Genomic DNA, 23,291 nt, shown 5'->3' on the forward strand with positions numbered 1-23,291 from the left:
GAGGGCACTCTAAAGTTGAAAGGGGATAGATTCCGTACAAACGTGAAGAAGTTCTTCTTCACCCAGAGAGTGGTGGAGAGCTGGAACGCACTTCCGGAGTCTGTTATAGGGAAAAACACCCTCCAGAGATTCAAGACAAAGTTAGACAAGTTCCTGCTGGACAAGAACGTTCGCAGGTTGGACTAGTCTCAGTTAGGGCACTGGTCTTTGACCGACTGCTGGGCACCATAGACCACTGGTCTGACCCAGCAGCTACAATTCTTATGTTAGGATGGGGAAGGGACAGGTGGTGTAGACAGGGAGGAAAAGGAGGAACAGAAAAGAGACTGAGGGGAGAGAGAAAGGGAAAGCAGAGGATGCTGAGTTTAGAAAGGCTAAGGGAGATGAGGCAGGGGAGGAGGAGAGAGCTGGAAAGGGCGGGAGAAAGATGAACCTAGAGGAGGGGTGGGACGAGCTGACTCCTCCCCGTCCCGGGACTTTGGAATATTTAACTTCTGTAGAAGGCAGGAGACAGAGAGGTCGAAAACTTCCAGCAGGTAGAAAGAGCGGGAGTGCCTCCAGGGAGAAAAAGGTAAAAGGACCAACAGACTGCCAAAAAAAAAACCATCAGGACGCACGGACTTATTCTCGGGACAGACACACGGAACGAACGGAACGACACGCCGAGATTGCAGATTCCAATCGTCCCTGCCCGCTTCACTCTGCAAACTCAGATCCAAGCCGGCAACCTAGACTTCCCTACTGCAGCCCTGATTCTTCCCCAGCCCTTTCAGCCCCCCTATCTCCTTCATAGCTTCACTTCCTTTAACTAGTTTCTTTTTGGTTCCACCTACACCAGACCCTTTTTTTTGGTCTCTCCTCATCTAGACATCGCATCTCAGGGACCTAGTCCTAGGATCCGGGGTCTCTAACTCCTATTGTGGCTATTATTGCATCCTCAGGATCAATTCTTTCTTTTCCTCTCTCCTTCGCTCTCTCTCTCTGTCTCCTTCCCTGACATTATTTCCTGGGATTCGCAGTTTCTTTCTTCTGCCGGGGCATCACATCTTCAGGATCTTCTCCCGGGTCCTTGCCACCTCCCCAGATCCTGCTGCTTTCCCAAGAGCCTGACACCGTCCTGGTTGGCATTTAGCTCTCTCTCTCTGACCCTGTGCTGGAGTTTCTGCTCTTGCCTGTCCTGCAGGATGTCCGTTCTGATGGTTGCACTGGCCTGCGTCAGTCTGCTGTGCCTGCAGCAGCTGCCCATAACCCAGAGCCTCCCTCTGTCTCCAGCCCAGCGAAACTTGCAGCCCAAATCCAGGTAAGCTGTCAGATCGTGCAGGGCCATGTGCTGGGATGTCCGGAACCAGGGAATGACTACAGAAGGGCAAATATCAGACGCCAGGAAGCCTAAGGGAGGGGGAGGAGGGAGGGGGGGGGGGACACAGAGGCTGCTGCTTTTGGCACTGGCTGGCTTCATCTCCTATACCCCAGTAATAGTGCTGCAGGGCTCTCCCTATCCAGGTTTAAAGCGCTTTGTCTAGAGTTGGGTTGCATTTCTTCTTTTTGATATAAGGCTGTTGAGCAAAAGCATTAAGCTGTGTCCAAAATGCAAAGTCTGGTGGCATTTATGGACTAAGACAGTTTTTGCTGAGGCATGAGCTTTGGAGGACAAGAGTCCCAGGTATTGAATAAACTGGTTAATCTGTAAGGCGCCCCCTGACTGTCATTTTTGCTTCGTTTGGGAAAAAGTTAGAAGGAAAACAGAACTGACAAACACGTGTTCTTTTTTTTTTTTTTTTTTTGAGCCTCTCAGCTTATTAGGTAGGTGTGAGTGGAGCAAATGTCTTCTAGCCAAATTGCATTTGGCTATGAGACTTACACAACAGATCAACTGGAGGTGATGCAGCATTGAGGCAATGGGTGTTCGTTCCACTGCCTGTTGCAACACCCAGGAGGAGCAAAGGGTTTTGGTTTTTTTTAAACGATTGGGGTGAGCACAAATAGCATTAAACAATGACAAGTCAGAAGCAATACTTGCAGTAAAACAGTAGGACTGATGTTAGTCATACGAGTGCCCAGGGACAAATTTGGGAGGGATCCCTAAAGCCTGTCAGGATGCTGAGCTTTCTTCAGCTTTGGGCAGGCAGGCCCCTATGGCAAGTGCCCTGGTTACATCCCTCATAATGCCAACCCTGTAAAACACCCATAAATGCTATATTTGTAGGTGTTTAATAAGTATCTCTTTTTTGGGGGGGGAGGGGGAGGGAAATACAGAAAGTCCTGGTTTTAAGAAAGGTTTGGACAAGTTCCTGGAGGAAAAGTCCATAGTCTGTTATTGAGAAAGACATGGGGGAAACCACTGCTTGCCCTGGATCAGTAGCATAGAATGTTGCTACTCTTTGGGATTCCGGAATCTTGCTACTCTTTGGAGATTCTGTATGGAATGTTGCTACTCTTTGGGGTTCCGGAATCTTGCTTCCTCTGAGATAATGGAATTTTGCTACTATTTGGAGTTCTAGAATCTTGCTACTCTTTGGGGATTCTAGAATCTTACTACTCTTTGGGGATTCTGCATGGAATGTTGCTACTCTTTGGGATTCCGGAATCTTGCTATTCTTTGGGATTCTGTATGGTATGTTGCTACTCCTTGGGTTTTGGCCAGGTACTAGTGACCTGGATTTGCCACCGTGAGAATGGGCTACTGAGCTTGATGGACCATTGGCCTGACCCAATAAGGATATTCTTATGTTCTTATAGTATGAAAATGTTCTCCTGCAGCCTCTGCTATTCAGGGACAACAGCTGGCATTTTATTGGATGTATGTATGGGGGGAGGGGGGGAGAGTCAGTTCTGCCTCCAGCATTCTGACTGAAATCCCCCTGAGACTTTTCTACCAGAACACAATAAGACAATAGAGAATGCCATGCAATCTGATGCCAGAGCACCAGGTGATCGAATAACAGTGTAAGGCCTGCTTCCCTGGCTTTATATACAAACTGCTGTTACAGTCGTAACATGGCACAGAATTAAAACAGGTAGAACAATGAGACAAAAATGAATCAGGGGAGAGAACTGAGTTTTCAAGAGCAATGTGTAATGCATTGCATAGAACAGGAGAGCAGATAAAATCCTCCACGCTCACCAAGTCAGCCCGTTTACCATAAACCCTCTGCTGGTCCCATGGATTTCTTGAATATTGTACTGGTTTTGCTACTGCCTCCATTCTCTGATGCTTCTGTGAAGGAATGCCTCCACTGTATTCCAGGATCTAACCCATCTCACCCTGATGCCACACCATAATGAAAAAGGAAGGATTAATGCCCTTCAGAGTGATGCAATACAACGCAGTATGATGTAAGAACACAATGCAGTATGATGCAATAATTTACCAGAACAGAATGAAAAGTGACATTTGGAACAACCTTACTTCTATGAAGGCTGTGCAATAAAAACAAGGAGAACTAATCTTTTGTTTAAACAGATGTTTCTTGAAAAAGAATAAACAGTAATACAGCGAAAAGAAAAATCACAATTTTGTTTTCAGTTTTCCCCTCTTACAACCTGTTACATCCCCCCCCCCTCTCAACCCCTTCCCCAATTTTTGCAGAAAATTCATTATAACTTTCAGGCTTGGTGTACTCTTATCTAAACCCAAAAGTACTTCTTGATGAGTGAGATTAATGTTTATTCAAACTCCAGCTGCGTGCTATGGTTGCCCATTGTGCAAAGCAGTTAACACGATCCTGAAAGGAAGAGAAGACAACTGAAGTGAGGTAGTGGCTGGAGACCTAGGGGTTGGCTCACAAGCCCAGCTTCTGCCTTTTGGGCCTCAGAGGAAGGGAGGGAGTCTCAATCTGTGCAAAAGACACATGGAGACTCGGGGCATATAAGCTCCAGAATTTGGAATGAGCTTGATCTTTCACTACGGAGTAGAGAGTTGCGCGGGGACAGAAATCCCACCCATCCCCTTCCGTCCCCACCAGGATCCTCTCCATTTCCACCCGTCCCCGCCAAGATCCTCTCCATCCCCACCCATCTCCGTCAGGATCCTCTCCGTCCCCACCCATCCCCGCAAGGAATTACCTCCATCCCCACCTGTCCCCATAAAAAGCAGCAATTACTTCTGACAGGATCATCAATTCCACAGTTTCTTTTGTGTTTGCGCTGCTGTTTTCCTTGTGGAATCTCTTTGGTGGAACCCTTTTTTTGTTTTATGTTCAGGTAATTAACTTATAAACCCCCTCTTTTACTAAGGCTGACGTGTCCATTATATTATATGGATTAATCCTGCTTTCAAAGCCTTCCATCCCCGTGGGAGTCCAGTTGGCTAGAGGGGGGTCCCCGTGGGAGTCCCGTGGGCCAGAGAGGGGTCCCCGTGGGAGTCCCGTGGGTTAGGGGGGATTCCCGCGATCCCCATTCCTGTGCAGACCTCTACTACGGAGGTCACTTGCAGTAGGAAAGCTGTTGCAACACAGGAGGGTTACCGGCAGCTGAATTTGGGTCCATTTACTACAGGGTACAAAACACTTAATGCAGGAAGTTATCTCTTTTCCAAGCTGAAGAGCCCTAACCGCTTTGGTCTTTCCTCAATTGAGAGGAGTTCCATCCCATTAATCATCATGGTTGCTCTTCTTTGAACCTTTTCTAATTCCACTATATCTTTCTTGAGATAAGGTGACCAGAATTGAATGCAATAAAGAGGCATAACATTCTTAGTCTTGTTAATCATCCCTTTTTTATTAATTCATAGCATCTTGTTTGGTTTTTTGGCTGCCGCCGTACATTGGGCAGAAGGTTTCATCGTATTGTCTACAATGACACCCAGATCTTTTTTCTTGGGTGCTGACCCCCCAAGGTGAACACTAGCATCTGGTAACTATGAGTTGGGTTATTCTTCCCAAGGTGCATCACTTTACATTTGTCCACATTAAATTTCATCTGCCATTTGGATGCTCAATCTTCCAATTTCTTAAGGTCTGCTTGCAATTTTCACAATCTGCATGCATTTTAACAACTTTGAACAGTTTAGTGTGATCTGCAAATTTAATCACCTCTCTCGTTCCAATTTCCAGATCATTTATAAATAAGTTAAATAGCATTGATCCCAGTACAAATCCCTGTGGCACTCCACTGTTTACCCTCCTTCACTGATGCTTTCTAGGTCCATTTTCATGGTGTTTGATGTTTCTAGTGGTTGTTGCATGGAGTGTATTAAGTGTTATGGAAAATGCTACATGAACCTTAGTGAGGGGGACATCTGACATTTGGAAGGAGAAGGGAGTTTTCAGGAAGAGCTTAGGATTCTGAAGATCCTAGTTTAGCAAGTCTCAAACATTAGCCATAATAATTTAAATGTTAAAACATGCATTAGACATAAAGAAGAAGAAGCCAATCTAACAATATTTTATTTGCTACATTAAACTTACAGCAGCAAAAAAAACTCTTCAAACCCCTCAAAGTTTAATAAAATATGGATTAGAGTAGCAATGTGGAACTATTGACGAACTTGCTGCACTTCTTTGAGGGAGTAAACAGATAGATAGACAAGGGTGACCTGGTCGACATTGTATTTCTGGATTTTCAGAAGGCGTTTGACAAGATTCCACATGAACGACTACTTCAGAAAATTGCAAGCCATAGAATCGAGGGTGAAATACTCACGTGGATTAAAAACTGTCTGGAGCATAGGAAACAGAGAGTGGGGGTAAATGGACAATACTCGGACTAGAAGAGCGTCACCAGTGGGGTGCCGCAGGGCTTGGTGCTTAGACTCGTGCTCTTCAACATCTTTATAAACGATCTGAACATTGGTACGATGAGTGAGGTGATTAAATTTGTGGACGATACAAAGTTATTCAGAGTAGTGAAGACACAGGGGGATTGCGAAGATCTGCAACATGACATAATCAAGTTCAAGAAATGGGCATTGACATGGCAAATGAGGTTCAATGTGAATAAGTGTAAAGTGATGCATGTTGGTAACAAAAATCTCATGCAGGAATACAGGATGTCCAGGGCGGTATTTGGAGAGACCTCCCAGGAAAGAAATTTGGGAGTTCTGATCGACAAGTTGATGAAGCCGTCTTCATAATGTGCGGTGGCGGCGAAAAGGGCGAACAGAATGCTAGGAATGATAAAGAAGGGGATCACGAACAGATCGGAGAAGATTATTATGCCACTGTACCGGACCATGGAGCGCCCTCACCTGGAGTACTGCGTTCAGCACTGGTTGCCGTACATGAAGAAGGACACAATACTTCTCGAAAGGGTCCAGAAAAGAGCGACTAAAATGGTTAAGGGGCTGGAAGAGTTGGAGAGATTGGAGAAACTGGGCCTCTTCTCCTTTGAAAAGAGGAGACAGAAGGGACATGATCGAAACATTCAAGATACTGAAGGGAATAGACCTAGTAGATAAAGACAGATTGTTCACCCTCTCCAAGGTAGGGAGAATGAAAGGGCACTCTCTAAAGCTGAAAGGGGATAGATTACGTACAAATGTAAGGAAGTTCTTCATCCAGAGAGTGGTAGACAACTGGAACACTCTTCCGGAGTCTGTTATAGGGGAAAACATCCTCCAGGGATTCAAGACAAAGTTGGACAAGTTCCTGCTGAACCAGAACGTACGCAGGTAGGGCTGGTCTCAGGGCGCTGGTCTTTGACCAAGGGACGCCGCATGAGCGGACTGCTGGGCAGGATGGACCACTGCTCTGACCCAGCAGTGGCAATTCTTATGTTCTTATGATTACATCTTTGTATAAATAATTCCTCCTTGGGCAGGTGCTATGTTTATTTAGGCCCCCTTTTATCAAGCTGTGCTAGAGGTTTTCAGCACGGACCGGTGAGGTAAGTGCTCTGAAGCTCATAGGAATTCTATGAGCGTTGGAACATTTACTGCACTGGCCTGCGCTAAAAACCTTTGGCGTAGCTTGATAAGTGGTTGGGTTTTTAAAAAAAATTGTATTCTGCTCAGTCTGAAATTCTTGGCAAATTACAGGAAAAACATACATTAGAAAAAAAACAGGCTATAAGACAAAACTAAACAGAAAGACAACACAATGAGAGGTTCAATATAGCCTCTGGCAATATTCCTACTTCATACAAATCAGCTGGATACCAATAAGAGAGATTTTATGGTGCCTAATTTAATGAAAAAGCTTTTCAGAATAGGTAGGTATTCTTTAAGTTATTTACAAAATGACAACACGTGCTCTACTTTACATAACTCAGTAGATAGTGAGCTCCAAAGCCATGGACCTGCTACCTGGAAAGTACTGGATCAAAGTTCATGTCAGCTAACTATGTGAAAAGATGGAATATTTAATAAGTACTTTTCCACTGAACACAACACTTGTGAAGGGTGATAAATCTTTACTGTTGCTGCTATGATTATGGGAACTTTATTATTCAAGGCCTTGTGTAGCAGCAGTAGGACCTTGAATTGAATCTGCTCAGTTAGACCATCGGAAGCCAATGAAGATCAACTGAGATAGGTGTAATATGGTCATACTTTTAGCATCCTGACACAAGCCTTGCTGCTGCATTCTGGGCTACCCATAGAGTGCATAGAACAGGAGCTGTTAATCTGAAATATAGGGAGATACAGTAATCATATTGCAACATTGCAAGTCATTAAGAGCATTGCAGGTGGCCCAAAATGCGGCGGAATGTGTGATTGGGGCTATATTTATTTATTTAAAAGACTTATAGTCTGCCTGAAAACTTAGCGGATTACAACCATACATATATATAATATAAATAAACATAGTACCCCTCAGCAATACACATTACTAACCGCTGCTCAATTTTGACTTACAAACAAGGCTTAGTGTCCTCTGATGAAGGCATCCGTTGATGCCGAAACCTGGATCCTTGTTGGGACTATTTTACAATAAAGTTTATTCATTGGTTGATTAGGACATCTCTCTTGTCTTTTATCCTGTTCGCTCTTATCCTTTGAAGGCAAGTTTCCTCTTGCTTAACTGGTTTCCCCTGATTATATCATTGTTTGACACTTTCCAATATACCTAGTTAGGATTCTTATTGGTTTGTAAGCTTTTTCCTTCCTAAATTTAGGCGTGGTTCTCTCTGTACCAACTAAGGGCTAGATTCTCAAAACACTGCAATTTTATAAAAGTGAGTCATTCTCCAAAAAACGCTCAGCCAATGAGGTTGGCGGAGAGTAGCGAAGACTCATTAAATTTGTATGTGCCCATCACTGGTAATAGTGATGGGCATATGTGCAGAATAATTGCAACCCCATCCTCCAGCAGAAAGAGATATGCCCAGTCACTCCCGCCGCCAATCAACACAGCACCACAAACCAACAGCAACGGAAGAGATACCCAACCTCTCACACCGCCAACCAACACACACCCCAGCTGCAGCAGAGATATCCAATCGACACCCCCCAGCAGTGTGAGAGATGCTCAATTGACACCCCTCCCCCAGCAGCGGGAGTGATGCCCAATTTCTCCTGCCACCAACCGACACCCCACCAACCCTCCTTGGCAGTGGGAGAGATGCCCATGCTCTCCTACCACTACGCAACACCCTCCCCGTACCTCCAATGACCCCCCCCCTACCCTTACCCCCTTATCTTACTTTAGATGGCTGGCTGGAGGGATGCCTACTGATTCTGGCCAGCTGGCCCGCCTCTTCAAAATGGTGGGCCATGCACCAGGGAGGGGCATGAGGGTCTGATTGACCCAGGTTGTTTAAGGCTCCTCCTTTGGGGCCTTAAACAATCTGAGCCAATCAGAGCCTCAAGCCCCTCCACAGATGCACCGGGAAGGTGTCTGATTGGCACAGGTTGTTTAAGGCCCCTCCCATCTTCAGCTGACTGGCCCAGAAATCAAACCTAGGCCTTTTTTATGTCAGTGTACAATATTTCCCTGCGCTACCACATTAGTTCATATGTTCTGTTCTGTTTTTAGATATCTCAGAAGTAGATAGCCTGCCAGAGAGTTAGTGAGATCAATGGATGACCAGAGAAAAAAAAAGGTACACTGTAGGATGCTGGGGTGATTCCACGCAGACTTGCTGTTCTCGAAAATAAATCTGAAGAAAGGGCTCAATGACTACTTGACCAGTAGTAAATTACCAAGACCAGATGGCATTCACCCAAGAATTTTGAATCAACTTGAAAATGAAATTGCAGACTTTCTAACAATAGTATGCAGTCTATCATTAAAAGCATCTTCTGTGTAACACCTACCATTAAAAAGGGCTCAAGATGTGACCTAGTCAGGATGTCTAGCTAACCCTCCGTTGGCTCAGGGACAATCCTAGGGAGCAATTCTATAACTTGATGCCTCTCGCTGAGTGTCAATTCTATAATGGCATCTTGGCACCAAGATTCCATTAAAGAATACTGAGAATGTTGGCATTCACATACCTACATGTAGGTGCATTCACATATACCAGGTCTACAGCTGTTGTACTGAACATTTGTGGACCTAAGTACACCATGAAATGGGCACAGCTTATAATATTCTGTAAGGTGCGCCCAGAGGTAGATGACATGCCCATGTCCCATTCATGCTTTGCCCACATGTATACTCCCTTGCAGTTCCATGTTATAACACATATGTACTCCTTTATAGAATCGTATGTGTCTTTAAATAAGTTTGTATTTAGATGGAAGGTATGCATACAATCTCAATTTAGGAAAGATGTTTTTCAGCTCTCCATAAAACCTTCTATTAGAATCACTCTATTGGCCCTCAGAAATGCCACCAATTGTTCAACTAGCTTTCATAACAACTGGCTTTACACATTCAATCTTCACTGGGTCATACTATAAATGAATTTACACTCAAAAATGAGAAGAGTAATATTATTTATGCATAGTTTTGTACTTAGCTTGGGTGGTAAACAGCAAGGGATCAGCACGCCAACATGTTTCACCCTTAAGGGGTTTCCTCAGGGCTACAATCCCTAAAACCCAAGAAAACAATCTAAGTATTATCAAAATGTAATCCTATGTAACCACTCCAATCCCGTTCAAGTCATTTTTGAGTGTAAATTTATTTATAGTATGACCCAGTGAAGATTGAATGTGTAAAGCCAGTTGTTATGAAAGCTAGTTGAACAATTGGTGGCATTTCTGAGGGCCGATAGAGTGATTCTAATAGAAGGTTTTATGGAGAGCTGAAAAACATCTCTCCTTTATAGAATAGCATGTAGTGTACATGCATGGCTAAGTGCCAATTGCAGCACTACCTATGCACGCAAGACGTGTAACTGCATGTGCACAGTTATAGAACTGTCCTGTAAACTTGCCCCAATTCTATATAATATGTCACCTATATGTCAGTATAGTCTTCCGGTCCTATGCTTCCAGGCGGATTTCCTAGGACATCAGGCTGCCCAGTGGTATAAATTAATATCTGAATTTTTGAACAAAAAACCAAAAACTAGTCTTAGAGACATTTGGAGTATTGAGACAAAGCAGCAGATTTCTGCGTCTCAATGGCCACAAATTTGGAATTGGAGAATGAGATGTACAGCTTCAGCATCTATGAGACAAACCTGGTTTTTCTTGTTACACAGATCTTTTTGGACCTCTGTTAGGTTGCAAAAGTTAGACAGTTCTAAATCTAATAGATGCTGGCACTGTCATCTTGATGTAGGGACGCTGGATCATTTACTGCACTATTGTCCCTTGATACTTAAATTCTGGAGATCCATTTGGGGTCAAATTATTATGATATTGGAAGTTCCATTATCATTGTCATATGATACAGTTTTGTTTAGAATGTCATTATTGCCCATGAGTCCGATCAAGGCAAACCAGAACAAATTGTTCCTCATCATGACAGGAGTAGCCATGCAGCTTATAATGAAAAACTGGAAAAGTTGGGATAACTTAAATTATAGTTTCTGGTGGGAATCCTTATGCCAGATTTATAAGTTTGAAAATATTAATTCTTTACAGCTGGGACACCATAGCAAATTCAAGGAAATTTGGGGCCGATTAACAAAATATTGTAAGTTATGAATGTGAATTATTAACATTATTTCCCTTTGATTCATGAAAGATTGTTATACGTATCCAGGAGGGGAAGGGGGAGGGTTAGGGCGGGAGGGGGGTAAATAGCTCTATATTATTTGTTGGAATAGAGTGCAGTATGTTATATTACTTGATTGTTCATCTGTTTGCACTATGTATTTGATTTCAAAAACGAATAAAGAATATTTATTAAAAAAATTATATATATATACTAGTCTTTAAGCCCGTTACATTAACGGGTGCTAGAATATATGTCTGTCTGTCTTTCTTTCTTTCTGACTCTCTCTCTCTCCCAATGTCTCTCTCTCTCTTTCTCTGACTCCCTTTTTCTGTCTGTCTTTCTGTCCCTCTCCCTGCCCCTTTGTCTTTCTTCCTTTCTGTCTGTCTCCCTCCCTCCTGCTGTCTATCATTCTTTCCCTCCATTTCCCTGTGCAGTAGTATTTCCACCCCATTTCCCTGCAACAGCATTTCCCTCCCCCCCCCCCGACTTCCCTGTGCAGCAGCAGCGGTATTTGTCTTCCCCTCCAGGTCCCTGTGCAGCAGTTGCACATTTCCCCCACCCCTTCCCTTCTCTTACCGCGATCTTGCCTACTCCGTTTGGCCCCTCCCCCGCGTTCTGGCCTGCTGCGATCTGGCTGCTCCGTTCGGCTCCTCGCGGCTGGAGTCCTCTTCTTTGTCGGCCCTCCCTTCCCTTCCCGCGGTCTTGAGCTTGGGTCTGGTCTGGCCTGCTCGCCTTGCCGTATTTTTTTTTTTTTAGTTGAAAGACGCGGCGGTGGCTCCTCTCATGATCCCCACCTGCATCGGAAGTCCGATGCAGGCAGGGATCGTGAAAGGAGCCACCGCTGCGTCTTTCAACTCAAAAATGCAATACGGCAGGGAGCAGGCCAGACCGAAAAACAGAACCGTAAGCCGCGCATGCGCACTTCCTATGGGTCGCTACAGCTCATGGAAAAGCGGCGCATGCATAGGAAGTGCGCATGCGCGGCTTACCATTTTATTATATTAGATGTCACCTAAAAAAATCAGCGCCAACTATGGTGGTGCTAAACGCAATTTTATAAAAATTAGGTGTACTATATAGAATCATGGTTAGCACAGTCTAAGTGGCGTTAGGCATTGCTAGGAGGTGTAAGTTTTAGGTGCATCGTATTTATGCCAGGGTTTTCTTGGCCTAAATGTGTGTGTGCCTAAGTTAGACGCACAACAGTTGAAAATTCTAACCTTGACTTACAAAACATTACACGCGGGTGTTCCGGACTATCTGGGGCAACTCTAATTGTTCCTTATTCACCATCAAGGGTTCTCTGATCATTATTAGACAATAGACCAGTAATTCCTCATCCCTCAAAAAGGAAATGGGAGAGAACTAGAAATTCAGCATTCTTTGCCAGTGTGCCAGCCTTATGGAACTCATTGCCGACTAGTTGACGCTTGGAATCTTCATATACTTGGCTTCGTGTACTCTTGAAGACTTATCTCTTTGAACGCGCTTTCTCTTAACTGAGTAAATTTAGGGCTCCTTTTATCAAGCCGCGCTAGCGGGGTTAACGCGCGTGACTTTTCATCACACGCTAACCCCTGCGCTGGCCTAGAAACTACCGCCTGCTCAAGAGGAGGCGGTAGCGGCTAGCGCGGCCGGCGGTATAATGCACGCTATTATGCGCGTTAAACCGCTAGCACGGCTCGATAAAAGGAGCCCTTAGTAGAGAACACACTTTTGCAGTGATGGACAAAGAATGGTTTTATGTTTTCTGTATGAAAGTAGTGTACTATCCTATTTTTTATTTTTTTTAATTTATTTATCAATTTTCAAAAACCTATCTAGTGTACACTTGTACAGAAAGGAGAAGCAATAAAGAAAAATAAAATTCCAAAGTAACATTAATCACGATCACAGCAAAAGTAATCATAGTCTCTAAACTAAACTAAACCTTAAGTTTATATACCGCATCACCTCCACGGAAGTAGAGCTCGGCACGGTTTACAAGAACTTAAAAATGAGAAAGGGTAGGAAACGGTTTACATAAGTTTATAAATCGAGTGGAAAAGTAAGGGAAAAGAAATTACCTGTTAGAGAAGAGCCAGGTTTTTAGTTGCTTGCGGAATAAGTGGAGGGAGCTCAGGTTCCGCAGCGGGATAGTAAGGTCATCCCAGAGACCTGTGATTTTGAATAGAAGTGATTATCCCAGTTTACCTGCGTGGAGAATACCATGTAGGGAGGGGAAGGATAGTTTTAATTTATGGGTGGTCCTGGTGGAGTCAGGGCACGAGGAGTTGAAGGAAAGTGGGATTAGGGAAGGAAGGATGCCGTGAATAATCTTAAAAGCCAGGCAAGAGCATTTGAATTGGATTCTGGAAATCACTGGGAGCCAGTGAAGATTGGCCAGGAGTGGGGAGACGTGGTCAGATTTACGTTTTGCAAAGATCAGCTTGGCTGCCATGTTCTGAATAAGCTGGAGTCTTTGGAGGCTTTTTTTTTGTTAAGCATAGGTAAATGGCATTACAATAGTCAAGTTTGGAGAGGATGATGGATTGGACAAGGACAGCGAAATGTTTTTGGCGGAAGCAGGGTCTTGCTTTCCTTAGCATGTGGAGGCTGAAAAAGCATGATTTTGTCAAGGAGTTGAGGTGGTTGTTGAGAGAGAGAGAGAGAGAGGAATTGATAATGATGCCAAGGACCTTGCTTGAGAACTCAAGGTGTAAGGCAGCGCCTGAGTCTCCTCCTCAAGTCCTCAATTCATGGATGGCTTTTTAAAAAAAATTGATGTATTTTATTGTAAACTGCCTTGAATTGTGCTGCAACTAAGGCGGTATGTCAAGTTTAATAAATGAAGAACAGTGCCTAAATAAAAAACAGGCTCTTAACTACAAAACATGCCCAAGATCTGCTCCTAACCATGCCCACTTTTCGGTAGGCACTTTGGACAAGGAGTCTATCTTTTAGAGAATCATGCCTACAAAGTTAAGCAGATTTTATAGAACTTGCCTGTTAGTCTTTAGAGTAGCCTGCAAGTCAAATGTGAGAGTTGTTAGCTCAAAGGGGCAGATTGCCAAAAAGTAGATATGGCACATCTTTACACAAGTCTTTCCTGTGTGCTATGATTATTTTTATTGCAGCTGTAAAAATGGCTACTTGGGGGGGGGGGAGTTGTATTAATTGGCATATGTGAAAAGTCAGCCATTTTGAAAAATTACCACATACGCAGTTACCGCCACTAATTTGGTTAGCGGTAAGGGTTCACACGCTATCTGTGTGCTAACCAGGAAATATATGGTAATGTAGATGTGCTTACTGGTTAGCATAGAATGCTCTCTATCTGTCTCGACACATCCCCTGAAAAAATATGTTTTTAGTGCGCGGTTAGCACATGTCTATTTGGCAGTTACCACAGGACACCTGAGCGTGTCCCATGATACGCCATTTTGCTCTTCAACATATTTATAAACGACCTGAAAATTGGTACGAGTGAGGTGATTAAATTTGCAGACGATATGAAGTTATTCAGAGTAGTGAAGACGCAGGAGGATTGCGAAGACCTGCAACGTGACATAAACACGCTCGAGAAATGGACCGCGACATGGCAAATGAGGTTTAACGTGGATAAGTGTAAGGTGATGCATGTCAGTAACAAAAATCTTATACACGAATACAGAATGTCCGGCACAGTACTTGGAGAGACCCCCCCCAGGAAAGAGACTTGGGAGTACTGGTCGACAAGTCGATGAAGCTGTCTGCGCAATGTGTGGCGGTGGCGAAAAGGGTGAACAGGATGCTAGGAATGATTAAGAAGGGGATCAAGAACGGATCAGAGAAGGTTATCATGCCACTGTACCGGGCCATGGTACGCCCTCACCTGGAATACTGCGTCCAGCACTGGTCGCCGTACATGAAGAAGGACACAGTACTACTCGAAAGGGTCCAGAGAAGAGCGACTAAAATGGTTAAGGGGCTGGAGCAGTTGCCGTACAATGAGAGATTAGACTAACTGGGCATCTTCTCCCTTGAAAAGAGGAGGCTGAGAGGGGACATGATCGAAACATTCAAGATAATGAAGGGAATAGACTTAGTAGATAAAGACAGGATGTTCACCCTCTCCAAGGTACAGAGAACGAGAGGACACTCTCTAAAGTTAAAAGGGGATAGATTCCGTACAAATGTAAGGAAGTTCTTCTTCACCCAGAGAGTGGTAGAAAACTGGAACACTCTTCCGGAGTCTGTCATAGGGGAAAACACCCTCTAGGGATTCAAATAGGGGAAAACACCCTCCAGGGATTCAAGACAAAGTTAGTCAAGTTCCTGCTGAACCAGAACGTATGCAGGTAGGGCTGATCTCAGTTAGGGTCTTTGGCCTAAAGGCTGCCGCGTGAGCGGACTGCTGGGCACGATGGACCACTGGTCTGACCCAGCAGCGGCAATTCTTTTATGTTCTTATGTTCTAATGCAGCTTAGTAAAAGGACCCCTAAATTTGCAGACTGGATGGGTTAGTTAGTCTTTATCTGCCATCATTTACTTCTATCCAGTGTTTCATGCTTGCTTCTTTTTCTTGCGACTGAATAGAAGCTGCAGAAGTTTAGTGCCCTACTGTTAGTCTTCAGTTACTACTACTTGCAATTTCGGTGATGCTACCAGACGCATGCAGTGCTGTACATTAACATGGAAGAGACGGTCCCTGCTTGAAAGAGCTTACAATCTAGTTGTGACAGATAGTGCTCCATTCCAGTCTAGTGGTTCTACAGCCTGTCTGAAATCCTCATGCAGAGTTGGTTTGTGAATCTGGCAGACTAAATAGCTGGGTTTTGGCTAGGTACTAGTGACCTGGATTGGCCACCGTGAAGACAGGCTACTGGGCTAGATAGACCATTGGTCTGACCAGTGGCGTAGCAAGGGTGGGAGGCGCCCAGGGTAGTGGTGTCCCCACTCTCTTCTGTCCCCCTCCCCCACTGTGCGCATCCCTTCCCTTCCCCGTACCTCCTTAACTTCACCGGCGTGAGCAGCATCTCCAACTTGCTACCCGTGCTGGGCTCGGCTCTCCCTCTGTTGTCACTTCCTGGTCCCGCGACCCAGAAGCAACTTCAGAGGGAGAGCCGAGGCTGGCGCAAGCAGCAGGTTGCGAGCTGCCACGCGTGCCATCGAAGAGTCAGAGGCATGGGGGAAGGCAAGGTGTGTGCACAGCGAGGGAGCGGCGGGGGAAGGACTGGGGGCAGAGAAGAGAGGTGCCAGCGTCCAGGGCGGTCCGCTCCCCGCCCCCCCCTCTTATTACACACCACTGGCTCTGACCCAGCAAGGCTATTCTTATGTTCTTAAAAACTCAAGACTGTGAACCCTGCTCCTGGTGGCCTAGGGGTAGGGAGCAGGCTTACACTCCAGCAACCAGCTCTGGCATTGAGTTCAGCTACTAGGCTGAAAGCATTATAGAAGCATTCCCCGTTATCATTCATGCCCATTTCTTACTCAACTTTATTGCCTTATTTACTGTGATAAAAGCAGTTAATGGATGTTTAGCTGATGGCAGGAAATTCCTTCCGCCTGAGATATTTCCTGATCATGCAGGAAAGACTCTGAAAGTGCACCTTATACAAAAATGTTTCCATAATATTAATATAACAAAAGGGAGCACTGCATTATTTGTGGCTATTTCTATGGTTGAGAAGCGGGTAGGAACAAAGCACTGTGGGTGTTTCAATGGTTTTACTGTAACACAATAAGCAGGAGCAGTGAATTATGGGCAGGACTGAGATTAAAACAAATAGGAGGGGATGTTTTTTTCACTCAATGCATAGTTAAAGCTCCGGAAGTTGTTGCCAGAGGATGTGGTAGCGGCAGTTACAACTTATTTATATAGCACTGTTAGGTGTATCCAGCGGTTCATAGACAACGGCGCAAAAGACAAAGGCGCGCCCGGACAATTGAGCGCAGCGTGGAGGCGCGCACCACTCTAAATTACTTTTTTTAGGGCTCCGATGGGGGGGAGTGGGGGGAAACCCCCCCCCCCACTTTACTTAATAGACATCGCTCCGCATTGTGGGGGCGGTGTGGGGGGTTGTAACCCCCCACATTTTACTGAAAACTTCACTTTTTCCCTGTTTTTAGGGTTACAACCCCCCACACCCCCCACAACGCGGCGCAATGTCTATTAAATAAAGTGGGGGGTTCCCCCCCACGCCCCCCCCGTCGGAGCCCTAAAAACAGTAATTTAGAGTGGCGTGAGCCTCCGCGCTGCGCTCAATTGTCTGGGCGCGCCTTTGTCCTGGCATGCTTTTGACTTGACACCGTATCCAGCACTATACATTAAAACATTCAAGAGACAGTCTCTGCTCAGTAGAGCTTACAATCTAATGAAATAGACAAACAGGACATATTGAGAGCGGCGCACATTGCAGGCCGCTTTAGAAGGACATTTCTTGATGCCAGTTGTTCTTTAGCCATCGACATACATCTAATGTTTTAAAGTCTTGAAGACTGAACATTCATATTAAAATCATCTTGGCATAAGCTCAGACTCCTGAGGCTGGCCCGTTAGGACCGAAACACAATTGTGTCGAGTCTTTTTATTCAATAAACAAGATCGAATACCATCCAGTCCCCTTTGTTTCTGATGCTATATATTGTACACGAGGTCCTTGTGATAGTGAGCGTCCAATTGATTTTGCTAGCTCCAATCCACCTGATCACAGACTGTTCCCTGAGATTTGGCATAGTCTGTACACAGCACTGATAACAGGCAAATCTACTAATTTGCAAGTGAAGACAAAGCCAGCGCTTTTTGCTCTCTTGTTGAGACTTTTCTTTTTCTGCCATATAATGTTTTGAAAACCTGTATCACAGGATTGAACCCACAACCTCAAGATGCTGAGGCTGTAGCTTTGACCACTACACCACACTCTCCCCCTCTAGCCTTAGCAATTGCATGAGTTATAGAGCAAGTGAATTGTGAATGTTTAGTGTTGGTGTGCTAGATATGTAAGTAGACTTAATAAGGCACGATTATTTAGTGGGTGTTGTTATTTGTGTGTGCAAGCAAAATTAATATGTTTGCTGAGAGCTGACTGTGCTAATAGAGTTAATGGCACAGGACTGGGCAGTGCAGTCATGCGTGGGTTGTTTGCTGAGGAGTAATTAGCAAGCCTGATCTGTCGACTGCTGGTAACTGGCGATCATTGCTACTCAATTTGTGCTGAATGTGCTGGTTGACCTTTACTTTTTCTAGTTTCATAAGTAGAGTCAGGATGTCTGGTCTGTGCGAGGGAGGTTTTCTAATACAATACAATTCTAACTAAGTCTTTCTGTTAACCTTCTTCTTTGCGAAACACTAAGGGGGGAAAGTAGGGATTGGCAAGTCACTTAATCCCCCCATTGCCCCAGGTACATTAGATAGATTGTGAGCCCACCAGGACAGACAGGGAAAAATGCTTGAGTACCTAAATAAATTCATGTAAACCATTTTGAGCTCCCTGGGAAGAACGGTATAGAAAATTGAATGAATAAATAGTGTGAAGAGTTCCAGCCTGTGATGTCATAATGCTTCATTCCACCAATGCTTAAGAGCCAACCTCATCAGCGATATCACAATGGCTTGATTGTCCTATACTTGGTTCACTTTTACTACATTTTGATTTCTAGAGTGGTGTAGTGGTTAAAGCTACAGCCTCAGCACCCTGATACTGCTCCTTATGACCCTGGGCAAGTCACTCAATCCCTTCATTGCTTCAGGTACATTAGACAGATTGTGAGCTCACCAGTACAGACAAGGAAAAATGCTTGAGTACCTGAATAAAAATATGTAAACCGTTCTGAATAAATAGGGAAACACAGATAGATGGAAGTGGGTGACTGCTTTATCTAAAGGTAGATCCTGGACGTGTAGATTCACAGCCCTGTGGAATGCAATCAAGTCCTGTGGTGAGGGAGAGAATTTCATATAGCACTCCTCAAGACTCATTGCTCTGAGTGGCATGCTTAACATATGCTTGTGTCCTTTGAATGATATTGCTTATAGTTTTGAGTTATTTTATTTGTGCTGATCATGTCCATATGTACTTTCCCAATGGATAAGAATAACACAGAATGTTGATGATGTCCCTGTCCCACCCTCTTACAAAGTGAAACTGAAAGGAGATAGGAGGCACTATGATAGCATTGGTTATTATGGGCAAGCAGCTTTCAGGAGTAGCCTCGTAGTAAGTGCAGTGGACTGTGTACAAGGGGATCCAGGTCCAAATCCCACTCTGCCTAATGTGGTGGAAATTGTGAATCCTCCGAAACTACCAAATTACCTAGTATATATAAATATATTTTATTTATTTATTTAAAAATTTATATTCCGCATAAAAACCATGCCGTTTACAAAATTACATGCAAATTAAAAATGCTAAACATGTTTAAACAAGACAAACACAATAAAACATTAACGATATCACTATTAAAACCTTCTTTTAAATTCATTCTACAAGATGGAAAGGAGACACCTGCAGAGTGGAAGGCGATTGTAATGGTGTACAGTAGATTTTAACTGTTCCTGGAGGCAGTGGCGTACCTAGGGTATGTGGCACCCGGACCCCATCATTTTTTTGACACCCCCCCCATGTAAAAAAATATTTTTTGTAATGACCATGAAACGGAATAAATGATCAGAATAGAAACAGGCAGTGAAAATTTTCTTTTATTGAACCTCATATATGTAACCATTATTCCAAACATAACATAACATAAATTATGTCTGACATCGGAAGTGCATATGGGAGTAGTTGCAGGTGATGTTTGGGACAGTTCTGATTGTGTTAATTCGGTTTTATGTGTTTTTTGAATAGAAGGGTTTTTATTTCTTTTTTGAAGGTTTTGTAGTCTGTGGTTGAGGTCAATAGGTTGTAGAGTTGGGGGTCGAGTGTTGCAGCTCGAATGGCTAGGAGGTTGTCAAACAATTTTTTTTCTTTTGACATTTTTGGTTGGAGGGTGTGTGAATGGTGCGTGAGTTCTCCTATGTCTGGTTGAGGTGGATTGAATTATTTAGCTGAAGAAATTAGTTACCCTCCCATTCAACACATATTAATTCTCTTCCATTTTTGTTCCCATTATAAAAAACACTGATAAGTTCCCAGAAAAAAAATACATTAAAATAAGAAGTGACAACAAAGGCCCCTACAGATAAGAACATAACAAAAGAATAGCCTAACTGGGTCAGACCAATGGTCCATCATGCCCAGTAGCCCATTCTCATGGTAGCCAATCCAGGTCACTAGTATCTGGTCAAACCCCAGAATAGCATCATTCCATGCTACCGATCCAGGGCAAGCAGACACTTCCCCCATGTCTTAATAACAGGCTATGGACTTTTCTTCCAGGAATTTGTCCAAATCTTTCTTAAAACCAGCTATGCTATCTGCTTTTACCATAACTTCTGGCCACTTCATTTTTAAGCTTAGATCTTTCCTTCCAAACAAAGACCTTGCTAGATGTCAAATACAGCACAAGGTATCTTCACATGGACTTAGTTGTGCAGGAAATGTGAATCTCCTCATACATCCACCATATAGTACAAAAATGTGCAAAGGTCTGTTTTTTCTTTTCTTTCGATCACCACATAGCCTAATACCACACAAGCAGCGCTGTTACAAACATATTCTGAAGGTCAATGCTAAGGTTAACAAAGTTTCCTTCCTTGGACCACAAGGAGATACTGACAAACCACTGGAAGAGATCCCAAAACAACTACCCAGGAACAATACCCAAAGACCCACTCAGTATGTGAACCAGTTGAGTGGAGTGGACTAACTGGGGGGTGGAAATGGGCCCGGAGTTTACTCAGCAGATTTCCCAAACCACCTCTTCCTCTCAACACATTGACACGCTGCCACCACCACCACCACTAGGAACACCTCACCAGGTAGGCCAGCAATGCTTATAACTTTATAAAACACATTATTATATTTTCTTATAAAGCACATATTTTAACTGAACTCTCTGACATCCTCAGCCTTTCCATTCACAAAAATAGAAGGAAGAAGAGTTCCCATTTCCTGCTGTCTCATGTCCCCGGCCTATACAATATTTTTATTCTGCAGACCTCTCCCGTCCCCCTTTGTTCTTTTCCTTTTTTGTTTCACTTGCATTATAAAGTACTGAGGATGCCATCTCTCCCCAATCCCAGGTCCTAAAGTCTAAGACAGCAGCGCAAACTAGTGCTGCCCGATTCAGGAAAAAAAAAAATTGATTCGATTCAGCCTATTGAATTGGTTTTTCGATTTGATTTTCCTGCCCAATTGGGCGTTTTTTTCAAACATCCTGGTGGGTTTATTTTATAGCTTTTTCACCCCCCTTTGGCTTCTCCTAACCATTCTGGCGCTATAAAATAAAGAAACAAAAAGGACTTTTCCTCTCTCTGTTAAATCCTAGTTCATGTTTGCGGTCTAACACCAGCTCTGGCAGGATACACATTTCAAATCTGACATATTGTAATCACAGAAAATAAAATTAGTTTTTCTACCTTTTGTTGTCTGGTTATTTTTCAAATCTTGTTGGTCCAAGGCTCTGGTTGTCTTCTGATAACTTGCTTGCCAGGGTCTCCTTCTTTCTTCATGCTAACCATCCATCTGCCATCTCTGTCCTCCCCTTCCGCTTCCTTTCCCTCCCCAGGAGGTCTGGCATCTTTCCTTTTTTCATCTCCCTTCACAGATCCACCTTTCTTAACTACCCTTTCATCCAGCATCTCTCCCTCCTTCCCCACCACCCCAGGGTCCACCATCTCTCCCTTTCTTTTTCCATCTACCCTCCTATCTCTATCCCCCCCTACTCTCCCTTTCTGTTCCTTCCCTCCCTAAAACCCATGGTCCATCATCTCTCTCCCTCTCCTCTATTTTCAGACCCATTATTTCTTCCCACCCAAAGTTCGGCATATGCACATCTCTTTGAACCCCCCTTCCCTCTGTGTACTTCTACACCAGAGCCCCCCTCCCCTGAAGGCCTGTCCCCCCCTTGAAAGCCTGCACCCCACCGAAGGCCTGTCCCCCCTCTTGAAGGCCTGCCTGCCTGTCTCCCCCCTTGAAGGCCTGCCAGCCCGCCCCACCCTGAAGGCCTGCTGCCCTGCCCCACCCCGAAGGAGCGCTCGCCCCCCTACACCGAAGGACCGCTCGCCCCCCACCCCAAAGGACCGCTCATCCCTCTGGCCTCCCTGCACCATTTACCATAGAGAAGCAGCCTGCAGCATGATCGCGATGCCAGTGATCTTTGCGCTGCTTCGGAACTGTTTCCTCCGCCGTGGTCCTGCCCCTCCTCTGATATCAGAGGAGGGGCAGGACACCAGACGGGAGACCCGGACGTCGGGGGGGAAACAGGACACCGGGGGGGGGGGGGGACCGGACGCCAATTACTTCAAGGCCGGGAGTACCCCCTCAGGGACCGCCCCCCCCCCCCCGGCCCTCTCTTGGTATGCCACTGCCTGGAGGGCTCACAATACAAAATAAAGGAGTAATGATGAGAATTGTACCCAGGTGCCATTGCTTAAAGTCTATTTTACTGACCACTAGGCTGCCCTCTGATCTGAAGGAACATCTGTGTAGCCATTTCTCTCAAAATGATGCCAGACAGACACTCTAGTGCTTGATTTTTTGGTATTCGTAAGTTGGACGTATCGCTTTAGAAAATGGCTCTTATTTGTAGACATTTTCTGTGCAAAAATGTCTGTCTTTGAGCCATTTTTGAGAGGGGAAATCCAGAAGTTTTTCCTGTTTGAAAATGGCTCTAAGGTGGATGGTTTTTTTTGAACATAATAAGCAAAACATTCCAATTCTAACTTGGACTTTTCTTTTTCCAAAAATGCCCCTCCACCTTTTAAAAAAGTGCACGTATAGCATGCCAAAGCAAGGAGTCTCACTAAGCACAGAGATCACATTTCATCAATTCTGTGGCATATTCATTAGCTTTTCATAACATTCAGAATACTATTTAAGATTCTTATCTCCTACTTTTAAAGCTAAACATAACATGGTCCCATCATGTTTATGAGAAAAGCTGACTATGTATAAGTCATCATGTGTGTTAGGTCCTCTCAGAATAAGGTAACCATATGTCCCATTTTGAACGGGACAGTCCCGTTTTCGGATCCCCTATCCCGTTGTCCTCACACACAGCTTCGGGACGCCAAAATGTCCCGTTTTCAGGGACAGCGTCCCAAAGCTGTGCGCAGGAACAACAGGACAGGTGATCGCTTCCTGTCCCTCCCCTGCCGCACCAAAAAAAAAAAAAAAAAAAGCCTCCCTCAAGGCCCGATTTAGGTCCACTGCCGCTGCTCCTCTGCTGCCACT

The 23,291-nt window shown here is 44.4% G+C and overlaps 1 protein-coding gene across 2 annotated transcripts in view; it reads left to right on the top strand.

The window, feature by feature from the left end:
* The first annotated feature begins 580 nt into the window (after positions 1–580).
* Positions 581–23,291, top strand: part of ADM2 (adrenomedullin 2) — a 47,704-nt gene continuing 24,993 nt past the window's right edge. For both annotated transcript variants that reach the window (XM_033957607.1, XM_033957606.1), the window contains exon 1: positions 581–1,300. In XM_033957607.1, coding sequence (XP_033813498.1) covers positions 1,185–1,300 — 116 coding nt within the window. In that variant the 5' untranslated portion in view covers positions 581–1,184. The remainder of the gene's footprint in view (positions 1,301–23,291) is intronic.

Source organism: Geotrypetes seraphini, chromosome 9 (assembly GCF_902459505.1).
Source record: "Geotrypetes seraphini chromosome 9, aGeoSer1.1, whole genome shotgun sequence".
Lineage (NCBI taxonomy): Eukaryota > Metazoa > Chordata > Amphibia > Gymnophiona > Dermophiidae > Geotrypetes > Geotrypetes seraphini.